This window comes from Propithecus coquereli, unplaced genomic scaffold (assembly GCF_000956105.1).
Source record: "Propithecus coquereli isolate 6110/MARCELLA unplaced genomic scaffold, Pcoq_1.0 Scaffold239, whole genome shotgun sequence".
Taxonomy (NCBI): domain Eukaryota; kingdom Metazoa; phylum Chordata; class Mammalia; order Primates; family Indriidae; genus Propithecus; species Propithecus coquereli.
The window spans coordinates 2,699,438-2,720,164 of record NW_012147941.1 but is presented as its reverse complement, the minus strand read 5'-3'; the positions used below and the strand labels follow the sequence as shown (position 1 = coordinate 2,720,164).

The 20,727-nt window shown below is 46.3% G+C and overlaps 2 protein-coding genes across 2 annotated transcripts in view; both read left to right on the top strand.

Moving 5' to 3' along the window:
* DHDDS (dehydrodolichyl diphosphate synthase) overlaps window positions 1–17,508 on the top strand; it is a 35,776-nt gene extending 18,268 nt beyond the window's left edge. The window contains exons 5-7 of the mRNA XM_012645908.1: window positions 5,033–5,147; window positions 7,385–7,492; window positions 15,249–17,508. Of these exons, the coding sequence (XP_012501362.1) occupies window positions 5,033–5,147; window positions 7,385–7,492; window positions 15,249–15,485 (460 nt within the window). The 3' untranslated portion in view covers window positions 15,486–17,508. The remainder of the gene's footprint in view (window positions 1–5,032; window positions 5,148–7,384; window positions 7,493–15,248) is intronic.
* Window positions 17,509–18,609: 1,101 nt separating this feature from the next.
* Window positions 18,610–20,727, top strand: LOC105811695 (non-histone chromosomal protein HMG-17-like). The gene is given in 5 exon segments (XM_012645962.1): window positions 18,610–18,824; window positions 19,759–19,803; window positions 20,028–20,130; window positions 20,133–20,203; window positions 20,635–20,727. Coding segments are annotated over 5 exon segments (270 nt in total). The 5' UTR covers window positions 18,610–18,809; the 3' UTR covers window positions 20,671–20,727.

The window sequence follows — 20,727 nt, the reverse complement described above, 5'->3', positions numbered from 1 at the left end:
AACTCCTGAGCTCAAACAATCCGCCTGCCTCGGCCTCCCAGAGTGCTAGGATTACAGGCGTGAGCCACCGCGCTCGGCCTATATCTACACTTCTAATAGCTGGAATTTTCCTGATCTCTCATCACCACCATCCACCTCCTCATTTTTCTTTCTTCTGGGGTATACTTTTTTTTTTTTTTTTAGAAATTAAAGAAATCAGATTGTTTCGTGAGTCTGGAATTACAGAAGAAGAAATTAGGTTGAGCCTGAAGGATAGTTAATAACTCTATTCTATTGAGTATCCTTGAATAGGTCACTTAACCCCCTGTAGGCCTCTGTCTTCTTTATCAAACAATAGTGTTAATAGTAAGAATTCCTAACATTTACTGAACATTTACTCTGTGCCAGGCATTTACTAAATATTCTACATGCATTTAATCCTTAGACCCTGTAAGGTAGATACTGTTTTTATGCCTATTTTACAGATGAGAATACTGAGAACAGGTAAAGTAACTTGTCAAAGTTCACGTAGTTGGCAAACCCTGGGGCCAGGATTTCAACCTGTGCTGTCGTTCACTATGATATACTCACTGTCTCATAGGAAGGTTGACATGAACAATTAGGCAGTATAAAAATAAAAATTAATAACAGCCAATATTACTGGACCTTATTATTAGGCAGGTACTAGGCTAAGAGTTTATCATGCATAGTCTTATTTAATTCTCATATATGTTAATGACTGTTTGCTTCATTCTGTAAGACAAGTTAAGGTTTTAAAAGGGTAATGGACCTTCTGAAAGTCACATAAGTTACTAGGCAGAACAACCTGGATTCTAGCTCCTGTCCATCTACCTTGAACACTTGTGTTTGTTTTTTTGTTTGTTTGTTTTTTGTTTCTTGAGATAGAGTCTTGCTCTGTCGCCTCAACTAGAGTGCAGTGGTGTCATCATAGCTCACTGTAACCTCAAACTCCTGGGCTCAAGTGATCTTCCTGCCTCAGGCTCCTGAGTAATTGGGACTACAGGCACATGCCACCATGCCCATCTAAGTTTTTCTATTTTTAGTAGAGACAGAGTCTCAGTCTTGCTCAGGCTGGTCTCAAACTCCTGAGCTCAAGAGATCCTCCCACCTTGGCCTCCCAAAGTGCTGAGATTATAGGTGTGAGCTACCACACCCAGCCAAGATGTTCTACCTTTTAAAAAAATTGTGGTAAAATATACATAACATAGAGTTTGCTATTGTAACCATTAAGTGTACTATTTAGTGGCATCAAGTATATTCACAGTGTCGTGTAAACCATCACCACTATTTGCAGAACTATTTTTATTATCCCAAACAGAAATACTACTTTTTTAACAAAGACTACAACCTCCCCCATGCACACATACTTCTATAATTATAAAAGTCATAGATGTTTATTAGAGAAAATTTACAAAATACAAGACATATAAAAATGGAAATTTAAATCTCCCAGGATCCCACCCTCAGCAACACTCCGGTAAAATTTTAAGTAATTTTTTCCAGCTCTGTGTGTGTGTGTATTTAATTAACTGTGCTGGTCTTTCCCATCAAGTTGTAACAATTTCTGTTACCTTATGTTTGGGTTCTAGGTTGTTTGAAAGTACCTTGTCAAAGAATTTTTTAGCATATAAGCTCCTTACCTTCAGAAAGCCAGTATGTATTTATTTCTGAGATGTACTTTCAATAATTAATTCATTTATTTATTCAAACATGTATTGAGTCTTTCTCTGTGCCAGGTATGTCCTGTGCTGGAAGAACAGGATAACAGATGAATGTTTCAAGGGGCTTGCTCTCAGGAAGCTCTCAGTTTAATTCCTGTACACAAATAAGTAATCCATTGTGTTGTGTACTACAGTAATGGATATGCAGTACACAGAACTAGTACTGACAAAAGAAGTGATCGAGTATGGTTGGGAGTGTAGCCAGAGTCATCTTTTGAAAATACAAATTCAATTATGACGTAAATATTTATAACATTATGAAATCACACTGTAAACAGTTTATAATCTTAATCATTCTTTTTTCACTTAATGTTATGAGTACTTTTCCATGTCCCATGATTTTAGTAATTCTTATCATTTTTAATGGCTGCAAAGTATATCTTGCCTTAATTTACTTAACCATTCTTCTATTTGTTGGATATGTAGGCTGTTTCCAGTTTTTCATTATTACAAATAATGCCACAATGAAATTTCGAACTTTTATGTGCATTTTAGATCATTTCTTCAGGATCTGGGCCTGAAGGTGCTTATTTCACCTTACTCTTGCCAGGATTACCAAGATTCTTTAATGTAAACTATTCTAATTTTATAGGTAAAAACTGGTATTTTACTGTTATTTAATATAAATTATTTCTGAAACGTCTTTATGTAGACAGCTTTAACCCACCACTCCCTTTAGTGGTAGAATTTTCTTGGCCGAAGTCTATAGATGTTCCATTTTGATTTTGTCAGTTTTATCTTTCCCCACTTAGACCGTCCTTCTTTTCCATAAGAATTCTGCCCACTGCCTGAAGTAGGTAGGACAAACTCTTTGGAGACACATTTGAAACTCAGATTAAGTGGGTATCTGAAGTCACACAGCAAGATGGTGGGACTGGAAATAATGTTTATTATTATTCTTTATTTATATAGCACTTTATAGTTCCCAAAGTACACTCAAATCTATCTTTTCATTTCCTTTGACTCTGACAATAACCTATTAGGTAGGTAGGATAAATGGGCCCATTTCAAAGGTAACAACTGAGAAATTATGTGGCTTGTACAGGGTCTCACATACCTTAATTAGAGAATTAAGAGCATGAGAATTAAGAGCTGCTGAGACAAGACTTTCAGATTACCAAGGAATTCTGAACCAGAGCCCTTCCTCATGCCCAGTCATAATCATACTGTTTCCTTTGTGATGAGACAGAAAGTAAAGCTCCCTCTGTGGTTTGCAATAAGATGACAGAGAGATGAAGTAACTTGCCCAAAGGCGCACAACTAATAAATGTAGAGTCTAATTTTGAACACTCAACCCAGATCTTTCTACTTTCTTGACTATGTGCCCAGAAACATGTTCTTACCAAGAAATTTTGTCTTCTGGACCCTTTCCGAGATACAACTCTTAGCCATTTGGAGATTCCAGATTCTGCTTCTGGGTAATTGGTAGGACAAGTAAATGGTATTCTTGGAGCAGCATACACCAGCCTTTCAAATACCTTCTTCCCATGGGCTGGAAGTTTTACTAAAGTAAAACTTCAGTTGCCTGTTTTCCTCAATTCTGTCTCCTCTCTGATATCTGCCTGCTTGGAAAAGCATTAATAGCTCTTATCAAACACAGGAGAACTGATCATTTTACTGTTTATTTAAAATTCTGAGTAATGTGGATTTTTTTCAGTGTTTGAGGGTCCATGTAACTTAAGGTTTTAAAAACATTCTTTATGGCTGGGTTGATAGCTCACCCCTATAATCCCACACTATGGGAGACCTAGGTGGGGGGCCAGGAGTTCGAGACCAGCCTGGGCAACACAGCAAGACCCTGTCTCTACAAAAAATAAAAAAATTAGCTGGGCGTGGTGACACGCACCAGTAGTCCCAGCTACGCAGGAGGCTGAAGCAGGGGGATCCTTGAGCCCAGGAGTTTGAGGCTGCAGCGAGCTATGAATGTGCCACTGCACTCCAACCTGGGCGACAGTGAGACCTGATCTCTAAAAAAAAAAAAAAGACAATGCTCTTTATAATAAATTCTAACAATAACAAGCCACATAAAATAAAAAGAAATAATCTTTCCTTCCTTCCTTCTTACCCAACCCACTGTTAATAGTATAATGTGTGTCTTCTTAGACACAGGTGTGGTTTGTGTGTTTCTGTATTTTTTACATTGTATATTTTCAGAAACTTGCCCTTTTTTTGTGTGTCACTAACATGAAGCTCAAAACTTGCCTTTTTGGCCGAGCACGGTGGCTCACGCCTGTAATCCTAGCACTCTGGGAGGCTGAGGCAGGCGGATTGTTTGAGCTCAGGAGTTTGAAACCAGCCTGAGCAAGAGCGAGACCCAGTCTCTACTAAAAATAGAAAGAAATTAATTGGACAACTAAAAATATATAGAAAAAATTAGCTGGGCATGGTAGTGCATGCCTGTAGTCCCAGCTACTTGGGAGGCTGAGGCAGAAGGATTGCTTGAGCCCAGGAGTTTGAGGTTGCTGTGAGCTAGGCTGACGCCATGGCACTCACTCCAGCCCGGGCAAAAGAGTGAGACTCTGTCTCAAAAAAAAAAAAACCAAAACAAAACTTGCCTTTTTAATTTAACATTAGACATTGGACATATATCCAAATCAGTGCATTTAGATTTATCTTTTAAAAAAAACCAAGCAGTTACATGGTATTTCATGAAATTGCTGGGTCCTAGGATATAGCATTTTTAAAATTGAGACAGAGTCTTGCTCTGTCACTCCAGCTAGAATGCAGTGGTGTCATCATAACTCACTACAACCTCAAACTCCTGGGCTCAAGTGATCTTCCTGCCTCAGCCTCCCAAGTAGCTGGGACTACAGGTGCACATCACCTTGCCTGGCTGATTTTTTCTATTTTTTGGTAGAGATAAGGTCTCGGTCTTGCTTAGGCTGGTCTCAAACTCCTGAGCTCAAGGGATCCTCCCGCCTCAGCCTCCCAGAGTGCTAGGATTACAGGTGTGAGCCACTGCGCCTAGCCAAAAACAAGATGTTTTAAGTGAAGGATAACACATATTCTAGTGGGTGCATCTGGTTTTAGGTCTGAGGCTAAATAAATGACTATTGGCAAATTATTCATCTTCTCTGAGCCTCAGTTTCCTTATTTATAATGAGGATAGAGATGTCTTACGCAGTTGTGAAGATTTAAAATCATTTGTTAATTTAGCAATTTTTTGTTGAGGGCCTTCTGTGTATCATATAGTACTGGCTAGTGTATTTGACGGTGTTTTATAAACTGGGAAGCCTTATGTGTGGAAGTTCACCACGAGGATACTACAGAAAGAGACATGTGCTTCTTTTTGTCTCTCCTGTTCACCTTAGCGATATCTCTGAGTCTCTGCTCGATAAGTGCCTCTATACCAACCACTCTCCTCATCCTGATATCTTGATACGGACATCTGGAGAAGTGCGACTGAGTGACTTCTTGCTCTGGCAGGTAGGTAGTTTCCATGTACCATTATGTTTGTGTCAGGCTGAAAATTCTCACTGTACCCACAGAATGGTTGAGAGTGGTTCATCCCCACTCCCAGCCTTTCTGTGACCAGAGAACTTGGGGGGAGAAACTACAATCTGGAAAAGTATCTCCAGGCTGTGCCCAGTAACATTTGCTATCCTTTCCCCACCTGTCCCTGACTTTGGGAACCTATGTGGTTCTTGCTCTTGAAAGTGGAATGTGTCCAACCTAGAAGGAAAGTCAAGGTTATCCAACCGTAGTGAAAACTTCACTTGTGCCCCTGTTCAAGGAATGGGACTTCTGCCTTGGTAATTTGCCAGGTACTCTAGCACCTCTGGGTTAGAACTTTGCCTTGCGGTTACTAGTGTCTCCCCTTCAGCATAAAGGGCCACATCTATGCAAGCATGGTCTATGAGGGATGTAAAATACCTTCAGACTCTCTCTCAGGGGTTTGCCATTGCCTGTCAGCTCAGTTACCCCAGCATAGGTGGTCCCCAAAAAGCTCATATCCAATTAAGTTTGTTTTTGCTTGAAAATCTCCATCCCCTATTAAGTTTGTCCCTGGATGGCACATGACTGGGGGATGTCCTTTTTCTAGGAGAGGTTGGAAGGAGAGACTCAGTATGGAGGTAACTCACATGATAAAGCTCCAGAAATTGCAATGGACCACAGTCTTTTTCTGAGACAGAGTCTCACTCTATCACCCCAGGTAGAATGCAGTGGTGTCACTGTAGGTCACTGCAATCTCAAACCCCTGGGCAGTCTTCCTGCCTCAGCCTCCCAAGTAGCTGAAACTACAGGTGCACACCATGATGCCTGGCTAATTTTTCTATTTTTAGTAGAGATGGGGTCTCACCCTTGCTCAGGCTGGTCTTGAACTCCTGAGCTCAAGCCATTCTCCCACCTTGGCCTCCCAGAGGGCTAGGATTACAGGTGAGCACCACCACGCCTGGCCAGACCACAGTCTTAAAAGTGAACTCACAGTTAGCTTACTGAAGGTATTTTCAGTCTTTGGCCGCATTGAAAGATGTATAATGTATCCTTGTTGGTTCTGTGGCCCACTCTGCTGCTCAGATCATGTTTGGGAAGTTTACTTCTAGGCCCTGAGTTTTAAAAGAGTACGTTGGTAAACTAGCGGACTTAACTGTAAGAGGCCAACCTAAGTAGCAAGGAATCTCATGTCTTACAAGCAAAGGATAGGGGTCTGGCAAAGGGAAGCAGGTAACGGTGTATTCTCTCAGAAAAAGTTATTGAGTGCCTTCTTTATGCCGGAAATACAGCAATGACCAAGTCAAATGATCCCTGCTATCTTGAAAATTGGGGTTTGTTGGTAAAGACAAACTCTGAACAAGTCATTACAACCTTGGGTACAAATAACAGGTATCTCTGATCTAGCCTTCAAATATTTGAAAGACTGTCACTTAGAAGAAGAAACAAATTTGTTCTAGGGAAAATACCTGGGAACTTCGTAGAAGTTGCAGGGAAGGTGACTTGGGTTTAGTGTAACAAGCTATCCAGCAACTAGAGTTATTCCCCATGAGGCACTGAATTCCTTACCACTGAAGATAATCAAGCAGTGGCAGTCAAAAATCTTCACTGGGCTCTGTGCTCTACTTTATGTACATTATCTCATTTCATTTTCATAGTACCCTAAAAATTAGGTATTCTTACTACTCAGTTTTACATTTGAGGAAACTGAGGCCCAAAGAGGTTAAATAACTTACCTCGGTTCAAATAGACGGTAAATGGTTAGAACCAGAATTCAAAGCCAGGCAGTCTTTCTCCAGAGCCCATGCTCTTAACAACTGTGCCATACTGCTGCTACTTAAAATAACAATGGCAGCTACCATTTTGTTCATTGCTGACTTTTATCAGGCAATATGTCTCCCAGATGACCTCTAAGGGCCAAGAGCCAATAACGTAATCCAGATGTTATTTCATAATCCTAAAATTGGCTCGTAGAAGAATCCTGGTGGAAATGTTGATCTAGTCTTGTTTTAATTCTGCTTTGCCACAGGCAGATGATCTAGCTGCCTCAATTGACCCCTCCCCCTATTAGTGAGTGAATCAGTCCCAGCTATAGCTCAGAGCACCTGTGCCATCTCATCTCTGGGCTTCTGGGTCCTGCTCAGCCTGCTCCTTCTTTGGAGAACTGACCAGTGATGCGGCCCAGCAACATGTTACTAAACCATACTCTCTTCCTTCCCTACCTTTCCCAGACGTCCCACTCTTGCCTGGTGTTCCAACCTGTTTTGTGGCCAGAATACACATTTTGGAACCTCTTCGAGGCCATTCTGCAGTTCCAGATGAACCATAGTGCACTCCAGGTAAGAGTTCAGGGCTGGCCTGACTGGGTGGGATGAAAGAAAAGGTTAGCACAGATTGACCACCTTACCATATACCAAGCATGTTGAGGATGATGATGATAGTAGCTACCACTTAGTAAATACCACTGAGTATTTACTGTGTGTCAGGCACTGCAAATATTTTACATGCACCATCTCATTTAATGCTCCCAAGAACCCAATGAAGAGGTCTTATTAGCCCCCTTATGCAAATGAGCACAAAGAAGAAAAATGATTTAGTCAAGGACACATAATAAGAGATAAGAGTGGGGCCGGGCGTGGTGGCTCACGCCTGTAATCCTAGCACTCTGGGAGGCCGAGGCAGGCGGATGGTTTGAGCTCAGGAGTTCGAAACCAGCCTGAGCAAGAGCGAGACCCCGTCTCTACTAAAAATAGAAAGAAATTAATTGGACAACTAAAAATATATAGAAAAAATTAGCCGGGCATGGTGGCGTATGCCTGTAGTCCCAGCTACCTGGGAGGCTGAGGCAGAAGGATTGCTTGAGCCCAGGAGTTTGAGGTTGCTGTGAGCTAGGCTGACGCCATGGCACTCTACCCTGGGCAACACAGTGAGACTCTGTCTCAAAAAAAAAAAAAAAAAAGAGATAAGAGTGGGATTCAAGCCAAATGTCTTTTATCTCTTAAAGACCCAGGAACAGTCTTCTCAGAGAGATTGGCCATTATTCCCTGAAAGTATTAGCCTAATAAAAGATTGTAGCAGTGGAGGTATACACAATCCCAAGCCCTTTCCAGAAGGGATTAAGAACAAAATAACATTGTGTTTCCGTTTTGTAAAACTGTTGTGCCAAGACTTGAAATTCTACTTTTAGTTTTGATCACCAAATCTTGAAACAGGTTTCATTAGCAGGCAGTCACCTGTGTTTGATTAGGACTCTTAATAATAACCGTAGTGTGGGGGATGGTGGCTAACATATTGAGTATCTACTATGGCACTTAGGTGATTTCATGTAAGTTTTCTTATTTAATCCAACAACCCAGCAGGTTTGGCATCCCCATTTTTCAGATTTGGAAACGGGTAGAAAGACTAAGGGACTGTTCTAAGGCCACAGAACTAGGAACCTGAATTTTAAAATCAGAGCTGGTATTGCTGCTTGAGTCTGGAGAGATAATGGCCAGGAAGAAATAATGATGTAAGTCAGGGCTTCTCAGTCTCCTTGGTGTTAGGGTCCCTTTAGAGAATCTAATGAAAGCCACAGACCATCTCTCTAGAAAAACTGCAGATCACTCAAACACGTGGGCTTTCTTGTAGAATTGCACTTATCACTGAAACACACAGAATACTTGCAGGGTGTTCACATAACCCCTGAAATCTGTGCATGAATCCCAAGTCCAGAACTCTTTATGTAAGTCAGTCAAGTCGCAAAGATTTGATCATGTGTTTGATCATTAAGTCTCAGAATATGAGGAAGTTTAGGACAAGTGAAACAAAAAGCAGCAAAGCCTCAATTATCCACTGTCAGTGAGGAATGAATGTCAGATTTTTCCACATGACCAAAGCTGTCTCTAAAAACTAAAACTGTTTTATACCCTTTTTTGATGCAAAACTTTCTGAAATGTATCCTATATATAATTCATTGACACCTACTATATTCCACAGCCTTGCTAATAATGATGATTAGAATAATCACGTTCTAATGGTGATGATAATGGTAACCATCATCTTTAAGCACTTCACTGTATAGCAATGCCCTTGAAGAGCAGGGCTGTTTGCTCTAAGCTAGATGATCCTAAAATACCTGGCTTTGGGATTTCTCGTATATTTTTCTGTGTCCTCCCTCTTTCACTTCCTACTGCTGTCAATGGCTAATTTTGACAGTATCCCTCCTTCTCTTCTCTTCCTATTTACTGCTTTAAATCAGCAATAGGCAAGGAAACCAGTTAGTCAAGCTCATTAGAAATATGTTTATAAAAAGAGAGTAAATTGGCTCTGTATGAAGCCCAGAGGAGCTTGGTGCATGAGTTTTTGTGTATGGATATTCTTATCTCTAATTTGGCTGCTCAGAAATGTTTTACAGTAATTTCATATTTCTCAGATATTTTGCACATAGTTGTCAGAGGAGTTAACTGAAGTTTCATTCATCCCAGAAATATTTATTGAATACCTAGTGTGCATCAGGCACTGTATTAGACACAGAAGAGTGAGCAGTTAGCCAACCAGGCAAGATCGCTGTCTCATGAAGCTTCTATTCTTACTTGAGACAGAAATAAACAAGTAAACCTATATATAATTTCTGATTGTAATAAGGTAATGAAGAATACACAGAGTGATGTGCTAGAAGGTTATGAAGAGAGTGCTGAGGTTAAATTTGGGACTGGGCATGGTAGTTCATGCCTGTAATCCTAGCACTTTGAGCGGCGGAGGTGGGAGGATTGCTTGAGGCAGCAGTTTGAGACCAGCCTGAGCGAGAGTGAGACCCAGACCCCATCTCTACAAAAACTAGAAAAATTAGCCATGCATGGTAGCATGTGCCTGTAGTCCCAGCTACTCATGAGGCTGAGGTGGGAGGATCTCTTGAGCCCAGGAGTTGGAGGTTACAGTTGGCTGTGATCGTGCCACTGCACTCTAGCCTGGGTGACACAGCAAGACCCTGTCTCAAAAAGAAAAAAGTTTGGGTCTTGGAAGAACAAAAATAGAGGCCAGTGAGCCTGAGGGAGAAGGCATGAGATGAGGCAGGAGTAGGAGTCAGGCTTCTGATCATTCCAGGCCTTCTGGACCTGGTAAAAAAGCTGAAGGACTTTAATGAGGGAATGACAGGATCTGATTTGCATTTTGCAAAAATCACTCAGGATTTTTAGAAGGCAGGAGCCAAAGCCAAGGGACAGAACTCCTGAAGTAGTTCAGATGAGAGAAGATGTGCCTCCAGGTAGGGTGGTGGCAGTAGGGAGGGGATGACTGAAGATGGGAGTAAAAACAAATGTGAAAACAGAAACAAATGAAACTTAACTATATCAAGGTGATGACATAACCCCCCAGAGGAAAGAACTAATTCCAGGTACCTGAACACAGTTCTCTGACTATTCATCTTGAGTAGAATCTCTTCTCAGGATAACTCAAACTAGAAAGCCAACTTAAACATTACCTAAGAGGTTTATTTTTAGTGGCAATGTTGATAATTTAATTCTGAAACTCTTTATGTTTCTTGTAAGATAAAGCAAATAAATACATAAATATTAACATTATTAGGAACAAAGACATATAAGCTGTGGCCTGGGCAATTGGGTGGGGGGTTCTGCTGTTTCCTGGGATGGGATGGGATGTGTTTGAGGATAACTATTAAGAAATTCTGTTTTGTATCTGTGAATTGTAATTGCAAACATTTATTGAGTTCTTATCAATGTCAGGCAGCCATTACGTAGATTCTATGAAGTGCTATAAGGTAGATAATACTATTATTGACCCCATGAGGAAACCAGAATTATAACAGATATTGACTACCTGAAGCCTTTTCCAACAGAGCCCCTTGGGGGTCCTGGCCAAGCTTTCTGTACCCATGAGCCATCAAAGCTCTGTTTCTAGAAATCTTACCACCTTTGCAGAAGCACTGAGAAAATCCAGACTAACAACATCCTCCTTAGTCTGTCCTCAGACCAAATTGATCTCTCCAGCTTTTTCTCACATCTTCCTTTTACATACCCTGTATTGTAGCCAAATGAGACTCTTCACAGTCCCTTAATCTCACACCTTCAGTTTCCTACTTCTGTTCTGTGCTCTCACTCCATCACCCAGATTCCCATTGTCAAAATCTGAGCTGTTCTGTCCCTAGGCCCAGACCAGTGTGTCCTCGTTCTCTCCAGGAAGCCAGGGCAGAGAGCAGGGGTGAGGCTCTGGACCTAGAGTAGCTTACTGGAGGAAGGCAGCTGGTGGATGCTAAGGGAAGCAGGGACTCACCTATAAGACCTTGTTATCTGAAGGGACCATGACAGTCTACAGATGGTCACCCAGCCAGTCTTAGAGGCTGGCAAAGGGAGATCTTGACTAGGATACAGTAGGACAGGTCAGCAAGGAGGCAGGGACAGATAGGAATCAGGCCAGGCAAGGATGGCAGTGCAGAGGAACTGATCCTTGGTTACAAGTTGCATGGATGGTAGGTCGTGAGAGGTCATTGACAGAGCTAAGTAAAAAGAGTTTGTCCATGTAATCTCCAAGGATGATATTAGAGAGGGAGAAGACACATGTTCCTACTAAGCTTCCTTCGATGGATTTGTCACAGTTTAAACCGGGCTGGATCAACCATTGTATTTCTAGTGCTCTGCAGGCAGTCACTCTGTTCTCTTCAGAAGTTAAAGCTTGAGTTAGTCTCAGAAACTCCTGACTTTGAATCATGGCAACGCCTACTTAGCTGGGTGACTGACTGTACAGTTACTCCACCCCTCAGAGTATCATTTTCCTCTTCTATAAAATGAGAGGAGTAACGATTATAATACCTACCTTGCAGGTTTGTGATAAGGATTCAGTAAGCTAACATATGTGAAGTGATGAGTGTGGTGCCTGGAACAGAGTTCATTTTCAGAGAATGGTGGCCCATGGTGTTACTATATGTGCGCCTCTGGGCCTTTCATCAGACTTCTGTCTCTGGAAAAGCACCCTGCTCATCCTGTCCCCAGTGTAGCTCCCCAAGCAGGGAGACTCTGGGGGTGCTTTGGAACATCATATCTCTGGTAGGAGGTGTTCTCTGTGCCTGAGGGCAGCCCTCAGAAATGCATTTCCATGCTACTCACCTGGGCATGCCGGCTTAGGGGAAGACTTTTCATTGGCTAATAAATGTTTTGAAGCCCAGGACCTGCAGCCTCTCTCCAGTGAAGTGATAGAGTACTTGAGGATTTAAGTACTGGAGGAGCTATTACATCTTGTTCCCTGATTTTACCAAGGAGAGAACAGGACCAGAGAGGCTCAATGCCCAGGAGGAGTTTAGATTAATAGGTAAGAGCTACATTTCTCAAAGTTAGCATCTTGGAGCCCTTGCACCAAGATTATATTAGATCTGTACAGATTGGTCATTATTCAAGTAAAGTATAATAGACATGTGGTCAGGAAGAGAGAAGTTGACCTTTAGGACTTCTGTTAGCTTGAATTTTCCAAGGATGAGTACCTGAGAACTTAGAACACCTCTGAGATTGGAAGGGTATATCTAGACCATGTAGGGGCTGGACAGACAGGTATCCAGATGCAGGTCACCAGCTTCTCCGCTCCATCCCTAGAAAGTACAGCTTACACATATGCATAAGATATATTTCCCATTGTCCTCTCATTAAGCCATCTTAGTGGAGAAGCCAAGGGAACTTCAACCAGCTGTGTGACTGAGGCCAAGTGCCTCCCATCTTGGCCTCAGTGTCCTTGTCTATAAAATGAGGAGGCTGGAGCAGATGGCCTTTACGAGCTCTCCCAACTCTGTCATCCTAACAATGAACCACTGATTCCTGGCAAATAGGAGCCCACCTTTGCCTGGGCCACAGCCTCTATTGCTGGCACTCAGTCTGGGGCCGCCATTTGGACAAATCCTGTACCTCTCAAAGTGTCTTTAACCAGCTCCGTGTTTCCTCCCTCTGTGGCTGGGTGCCCCCCATCCTTTCCATCCTGCCAGAACTTGGCCTACTTAGCCCTGGCCACAGCAGTGATAATAGAAGACCAGCCCACAGTTAACAGTCAGGCACTAGGCTGGGCATTCATTATCTCATTTTCCTGAAAGGACCCAGTGAGGTGGGTACAATTAACCCCGTTTTGCAGATTAAGAAGTAGACTTAGAGTCCTTTGGACAAGAATTTCTCAAACCCCAGTATTCCACGTGGACTCACTCTGGCCTGAGCAACCTCTTCAGTTTTGTGCCTCTTTGCCCATTATTCCCAATCCATATGCCCTTCCTCTGTCCAAATCCTCCCCATTGGTCAAAAGCCAGCTCAAATTCTGTCCATGAGGTCTCACTGCTCCTTGACCATCAACCACAATTGCTTTCTCCTCTGAGCTTGCCCAGCCCTTCCTCTTGCTTCCCTGATGACCCTCACCACATCCTATGTTGTATTCTTGTACTTTGTGTCCATGACTGTGTCTTAATCAGCCTGTAAGCACCTGGATTGCTGGGACTGTGTCCTGTGCATCTCCATACCCCCAACAAAGTCCTGTACATAGGACCCAGGGTTCCTTCTAACCAAGGCCAGGAAGAAGCCTTTCCAGCAAGATGGAGAGCCTTAGCAGCAACTGCTCAAGCCCGTAGCCTTCATAGCTACATGTGTGACTCATCATAATAGCGGAAGAGAAGTACCCTTGAATGCCTGTGATCATTCAAGAGCCTAGAGGGGGGATATTCCAGAATTCTCATTTGTCATCCTTATTAATGCAATAAACCTTTATTGCTGAGAGAGCTTAGCAAATCACTTCCCTGCTCTGAACCTCCGTGTCTGTCTCCCACAGAAAGGACCTCCCTCACAGCTCCACTGTGAGGGTCAAATGAGACGAGATGAAGTGCTTGTGCACATGCAAGATATTCTTTACACGATGAAGACAGCAGTCAAGGTGCTTACAGGCTGATTAGGACAAAGACGTACACGAGTTACCATAATATAAGGTAGAATGTGGGTAAAGGTCATGGAAACAGTTTCTCACACATGGAATAGGTTTGGTAGGGGCAGCTCTGGCACAAAGGCCCTGGCGGGAACAGAGAGCATCAGCAAGGCACAGCAGGCCCTGGTTCTGCTCCAAAGGGATCTTCCCCTCTCCTATGTCAGGAGCATCCTCCCTCCCCTCCTGGCATTACGTGGTCAGTCAACTGAGTGTTTCACATGTGCAGGGCACCCCAAGTGCCAGAGAGGAAAAAACATAGTCTCTGCCCTCAAGGAGTTTATAGTTTGTCTGGAGACACACACAGGTATGAGAAGTGCTACCAGGGAGTATGATCACCACCAGGTGTCAGGGCTGGTTCCAGGATCCCTGGAGGCTCTACCAAGACTTCAAGGGCTTATTTTCTAACAGAAAAAGTGGACTATGGACACTGACGCCTGTTCTACTAGGCAGAATGCAATAAGTGGCTTAAGAGAGTTGAAATTGCTTCTCAGAATGTTCATAGGAGGGTCATTTGCTGGAAGAATCAGGCTGGCCTCCATACAGGAGGCAAGTCTAGAGCTCATCCCTGAAAAATAACTTAAGGAGTTGGGAGGGCGGTACCCTCAGAGACCAAAGGAAGTGACCCGATAGGTATTCCCCAGACAGGAATAGGACTTTCCTTGCAGCAGAGAATAGACAATAACAACTTTAAAATTGCTGTTTCTGAGAGCCTGCTAACATGCTAGAGAGGATTTTGCATATATTATCTCTAATCCTTAAAATCACTCTTCAAGGTAGGCACAACCCCCACTTTACAGATGAAGAAATGAGGTTAGGAGAGGATTTGCCCAAAGTCACAGAGCTAGTTGGTGTGGGGATCAGAAGTCAGACCCATATTTGCCTTCTTCACTTCCAAGTGCAAACCTGCACAAGATTTAAGAAATACAGATGTTTCCACACAAAACAAGCCAAGATGGACCCAGAACTGCCACTGCCCTGCCTGTACAACATGGGTGCCACCCACCGCACACCTACTCCCAAGCCTTTCCAAATCTGGTACACAAGCGCCACTGTTCCACTTCACTTGGCCCACCCTGTGCCCCACCTCCTACCTCCTCCATCCCAGTTCCACCCACACCTAAAAATGATTTCCACACCCCAATCCCCATTTTTCTCTAGCAGAAGGCCCGAGACATGTATGCAGAGGAGCGGAAGTGGCAGCAGCTGGAGAGGGACCAGGCGGCAGTGACAGAGCAGCTGCTGCAAGAGGGGCTCCAGGCCAGTGGGGACGCCCAACTCCGACGGACACGCTTGCACAAACTCTCAGCCAGACGGGAAGAGCGAGTCCAAGGCTTCCTGCAGGCCTTGGAACTCAAGAGAGCTGACTGGCTGGCACGTCTGGGCACTGCATCAGCCTGAGGGAAGCTGGCCACCTGCCACTTTGCCCTGCCCTCTGCTCCAAGGCCCCACTCCCCTTTCTTTTCTTGGTGAAAGGCACCTCCCTCCTGATAATGAATTGTGTTCCCTTTGCTTGTCAGGGGAGTCCCCCCACCCCCAACCAGGTCTGCTGGCCATGGATACCTTTGGGTTGCCTGGGACAGTGGCCCCTGGGGAGGATTGAGGGTGAGATCTCCCACAAGTACACTAAACCCAGCTCTGGTCATCAGTTTGGAAAGCAGGGGATACCAACTCATCAACTGCCTGTGCTCCTAGATGCACTTTCTCTTTCCACCAGCACATCCTTCAACACACAATTTCAGGGAAGAGGGCTCCCCAAAACCATAGCCCTTTACCCATCCATCTTAGCCTTCCACTCAACTTTCACAAAAGATTGGGCTCTACCTTGGATCTGCTGGTAAATAACTAATAGGCAGCCAGTTATTTGGGCAAGGAAGAAACAGGAGGGAGAGACAGAAAGAAAATTTGCCCATCTGCTGCTCCTCCCCTTGGCTCTCCACCTGGGATTTGCTATTGAATCTCTACCCCCTCCCACCATGCAGTACTGATTGCTCACTGAAAGGCTCGGCGCCCCCAGTGGTTCGTGAAAGCCAGGCGGGTGATTACAATCCAATTACCTATTGTCGACTCAGCCCACACAAGCTTTTCTCCTCTTGCGGGGCATAGGACCAGGCTCCATTCCCAAGTGAGACTGGCCCCCTCCATGGTACAGGGTAACAGAAGGACCTGTAGGCCCTGGTGACTCTAATCCAGCACAAGCCTTCCCTGTAACACGTCAGGGTTGAGCAGAACCAAGCACTTCTTCAACTGACTCTGCCTCCTGCCTTCAACCATCTCCAACTCTGATTCCCACCTCCAGTCTTCAAGGTTTCTCTCAGCTTTTTGACCTGGCTCCCTCAGTAGGCTCCGAGACGATTTGTTCTCAGCATGGCAAAGCTTGTTCCAGGCCCTCTCTGCTTGTGAGGGTCAAGGCTGTGTCCTTTCCCTTACCTCCCTGTCAGGCCTTGCTGCAGAGCTGCTGAGAGGATTAGTGCCTTTGAAGAGCTGTCTGCCTGAGCAACTCAGCTTCAGGTGCCCCACAGCAGCAAGTACCAGCCTAACACCAACCAGACGCTGCTGCCTTCAGTCTTCCCATTTTACTTTCCGGAAGCTGTTTCCCCAGCATCTCCCTCTAGGGGAGGGGTGGAATCTTGCAAGCAATGTTAAGAGCCTACTTTTTAGACCCTTAACTTTCCTATACCCCAGATCCCCCTCCCTTTTCTGTGCCTGGATACCTCGTGTTAGAGACCCCTTAGCCATCATCCCTGCTTCCAGAATCAAGTATAAATGCCAGACACTGCGATTGAGAAGCCAATCAGTGCACCCTTTGGCAAACCCCTCCTGCACACCTGGTGCTCCCCACTACCAATCCCTGGCACAGGGTTCCTGGAGAGCAGGTGCTGTACATTTTCCAGCTTTACAATGGGGCTCTTGACAGCCTTAATTAGGGAGGCATGAATTATGCGGCTGTAATGCAGAGCCCTACAATTAAGGCGGGAATGAGGGCTGGAGGCAGCAAATGGAATCTGCCCTGTGAGTGTGGCTATTGAATCCTTTCTCCTTTCTGTGTCTGACTTTCCCTAATATGATTGAGGTGCAGTAGAGGTGATTATTGAGGCTGGTATCTTTGGCCTGAGGTCCTGTATTCTGGGAAAGGTGCACAGGGTGGAGTAGAGAAGAGCTGCCCCAGGAGGCGCTGTAAGAGTGGAAAGCAGAGGCAGAGAGGCCATTGTCATCCAGAAGCAGGGGTTGCAAAATATTAGGTTGACTTGAACTCGTTGTGGTTGCTTTGTACCAGTATAATTTGTACAAACCAGCTTCAACCCTTCCCTTAACAAACCAGGTGGGATCCATGTAAGTGTCTTCCCACCTGTAAGCCAAACCCCCATTTGAGGGCATTTATGCTATTGTGTTCTCCTGGGTCTCAAATAGAATTTTTAAGATTCTTAGATGTAAAACTTGTTTGCTAACTGCCACGGAAGAACGCCTTGTTTGCTGCTGCAGTTGCCTGCCCTCCCTCAGGTGCGCTTGGCTAGCGCCAGGACCCCTGGCTTTGGGCTGGAGGGCACTGGAAGAGCCCTTTTGCCATCACAACACCTGTTTCCTAATCCCCGGGCGCTTTCCTCCACCCTCGTTTTCCTCGCGCAAGTGAAAGGCAGCCAGCTTGACAGTGCGGAAGGAGGGATTTCGCCAGCTGTGTCTGCAGCGCCCAGGCTAGGTGGCTACATCGGGTGGGGGCAGCTGGGCTAGATGTCTCTGAGACGGCTAGAGCGTAGCGGGGAATGAGCGCCGGTATGCCTTCTTGGAGGCCGCTCTACATCATTCTGTAGAGGGTCCTGAAGTCTGGGGGTACAGGGACTTAAGAGAGCCATCCGACAGGCGTTGGGCAGAGGGGCTTCCATAGTATTTGGGGTGGCGGCTGCGCCATGGGTGCTGAAAGGACAGCTCCTACCTGCCCCACAGCACCCGAAAGGCACCTCTGCGAGGGAAGTCTCCCCCTCGAACCCCTGCCCCACCTCGAGTGGGCCGCCTTCCAGGTGAGGTGCACGAAAGGTTTCCCCAGAGTGTCAGCTCGGAAGGATGCACGTCCGGGTGCGCCAAGCTGGCTTCCCCGCTCTTTTCCCACTTCGGTGTCAGCCTGGGCCCTGGGAACCGCAGCCTGTGCCTCAAGGCGTGCGCTTTCTCCCGCTTCCAGTGGAGCAGGGCGGTGTGGCCAGGCCTCGCAAACCCCTCTTCTGGGGCCCCCGGAGGGAGCCGGAAGGAGAGCCGCTGAGATGCGCCCGGAGTGTCGCATGGCTTGAAGAAGTGGGTAGCTCGGTTGCATAAGGTGGAAGGAACTTGGTAGTTTGCAAAAGCTAGGTCTTGGCGGGAGCCGGAAGCCAGAGCCCGCCGACTTGCGCACCCCTCATTTATTGCCTTCGATGCGCGCCTCCCCCACTGCGCCCCCACCCCCTCCGCGCACCGCCGTCTCGCGCGCCCTCCCCCCCACACCCCCCTCCTCACTCCCTCCAGAGGAGGTGAGTTTAAACCCCGCCCACGTGACCCCAGCTGGGCCAATGAGCGGCGGCGGGAGGTGAAATCCGGTTCTAACCGGTCCGGGGCTCCCAGCGCTATAAAAACTTTATAAACCCCCCGGAGCCCGAGCAGTGTGAAGAAGAGGAGGCGAGAACGACCCCCGGACCGACCCAAGCCCACGCGCCGCTGCATCCCCGCGTCCAGCGCCTACGTCCCGCCGCTGTCGCCACCATGCCCAAGAGAAAGGTACGTGGCGCGAGGGCCCCAGGCGCTGGGCCGCCGCCACTACCGCTGCTGCTGCCGCCGCCGCCGCCTCGACTCATGGACACGAGAATCGGCGCCGGGCTGAAGCAAGCGCAGCCGCTAGGCGCGGGGGCTCCAGGCGGTGTCGGGCTGCCTCAGGCTAATCCTGCGCGGCTCGGCTGCCCGCGGGCGCCAGAGGCCATATTGGAGGAGCGGCGGCCGCGGCGGGAGGAGCCATGTTGGCGGCTGTTTATCCCGCTCCCCTCGGGCTCGACGCGCCCACCCCGTGCCCCCTCCCCCATCGCCAGGCCCCCTTCCCTCCCCTCCCTGCGGGCGGGCAATTCAAACCCGAAAGGGCGGGAAGGCGGCACTCGGGGTTGGCGGGCGGGGGAACGCGCTGCCGCCAAAAAACCGCCGCCGTGAGGAGGCGGGGCCGCTTCCCCGCCGGGCGGGTCTTTGCCTTGTGTGGCCCCGCCCCTGCCCGCCCACGTTCCCCGCGCACGAGAGGCGCGCCGCCGCCCACGAGTTTCGCCGGCTGCGCGCGCCTTCCCGCTCCCGCCCTCGACAGCTGCCATGGCAACGGCGCTCGGCTCCGCCTCCGGAGGGGTTTGCACCATCTGCAGCTGTTGCTCCTGCCTGGCACGGTGGCGCGGGCGCTGGCCGCCCTCTCCGGCCTCGCTCCGGCTTAGCCGGGCCGCCGGGGTTCTCGACACCCGGTCTCCCGTGCGCGTACTGGGCTGAAACATATGAGTAAGGCTTTACAGCTTCCTGCGCACTCCGGTTGTTTGCATCGGGGCTGGGCATGCTGAAAACTGTTCATTCGTACATGCCCTAGAAAGTTGTGTGGACGACTCCCTTAACTTTCTTTTCATTGGGATTCTGTTAAGCTGAGGGAACTCTAACTACCTCAAAAGCTGCAGTCTTTTGTTTTTTATAGGCTGAAGGGGATGCTAAAGGGGATAAAGCCAAGGCAAAGGACGAAGTAAGTCTTATTTATTCTCTTTAAGGGTCATACACACCTTGGACTAGTAAAGACCACAGGACTCATTCGGTGGGAATTAACCATAACCCTAGTTCTGATTTTTACCTAAATAAGCTCTCTTCACTTACTGTAGTCCAGAGCAAATTGACACCACGATTTTTATTTTTGTTTTGTTCAAGTGATTTCTTTTGTCCTAGTTCTGACTTTCTCATTATTTTTAACAGCCACAGAGAAGATCCGCGAGGTTGTCTGCTAAACCTGCTCCTCCAAAGCCAGAGCCCAGGCCTAAAAAGCCCCCTGCAAAGAAAGGAGAGAAGGTACCCAAAGGGAAAAGGGAAAAGCTGACGCTGGCAAGGAGGGGAATAACCCTGCAGAAAACGGAGATGCCAAAACAGACCAGGTACGGCTAATTGTTTCTCTTTGTGTTAAGTCTGTCCAGTCAGTTGCTAATCTCAAAGACTTTATTGCCCTTATATCTACATCATTCCAAAAGTACCCTGTGGTCCAGAGTTTGCTTATGGTTTTCCTGTTAACTTAAATCTTGGATTCTTGAAGTCTCTGCCATCCCAAAAGGGCACTGCTAGGAGTAACCACAGATCTTCTAACCCTGGCATGCCCCCCCTTCCCCAATTTTACAGTAGGGCCAGGAGGGGAGGTGACTTCACAGAGTTACCTAGTAATTTCATTCTCAAAAGAAATGCTGAGTCTCAGTGTCTAAGTACCTGAAACCTGAACTTTGGCCTGGGAGCAAAATGATGGCTATAGGTGGGATGTGGACAAAGGTAGTTTCAAAATCTACATGTTGCATTAATTTGTCTCTTTTTCTTCTAGGCACAGAAAGCTGAAGGTGCTGGAGATGCCAAGTGAAGTGTGTGCGTTTTTGATAACTGTGTACTTCTGGTGACTGTACAGTTTGAAATACTA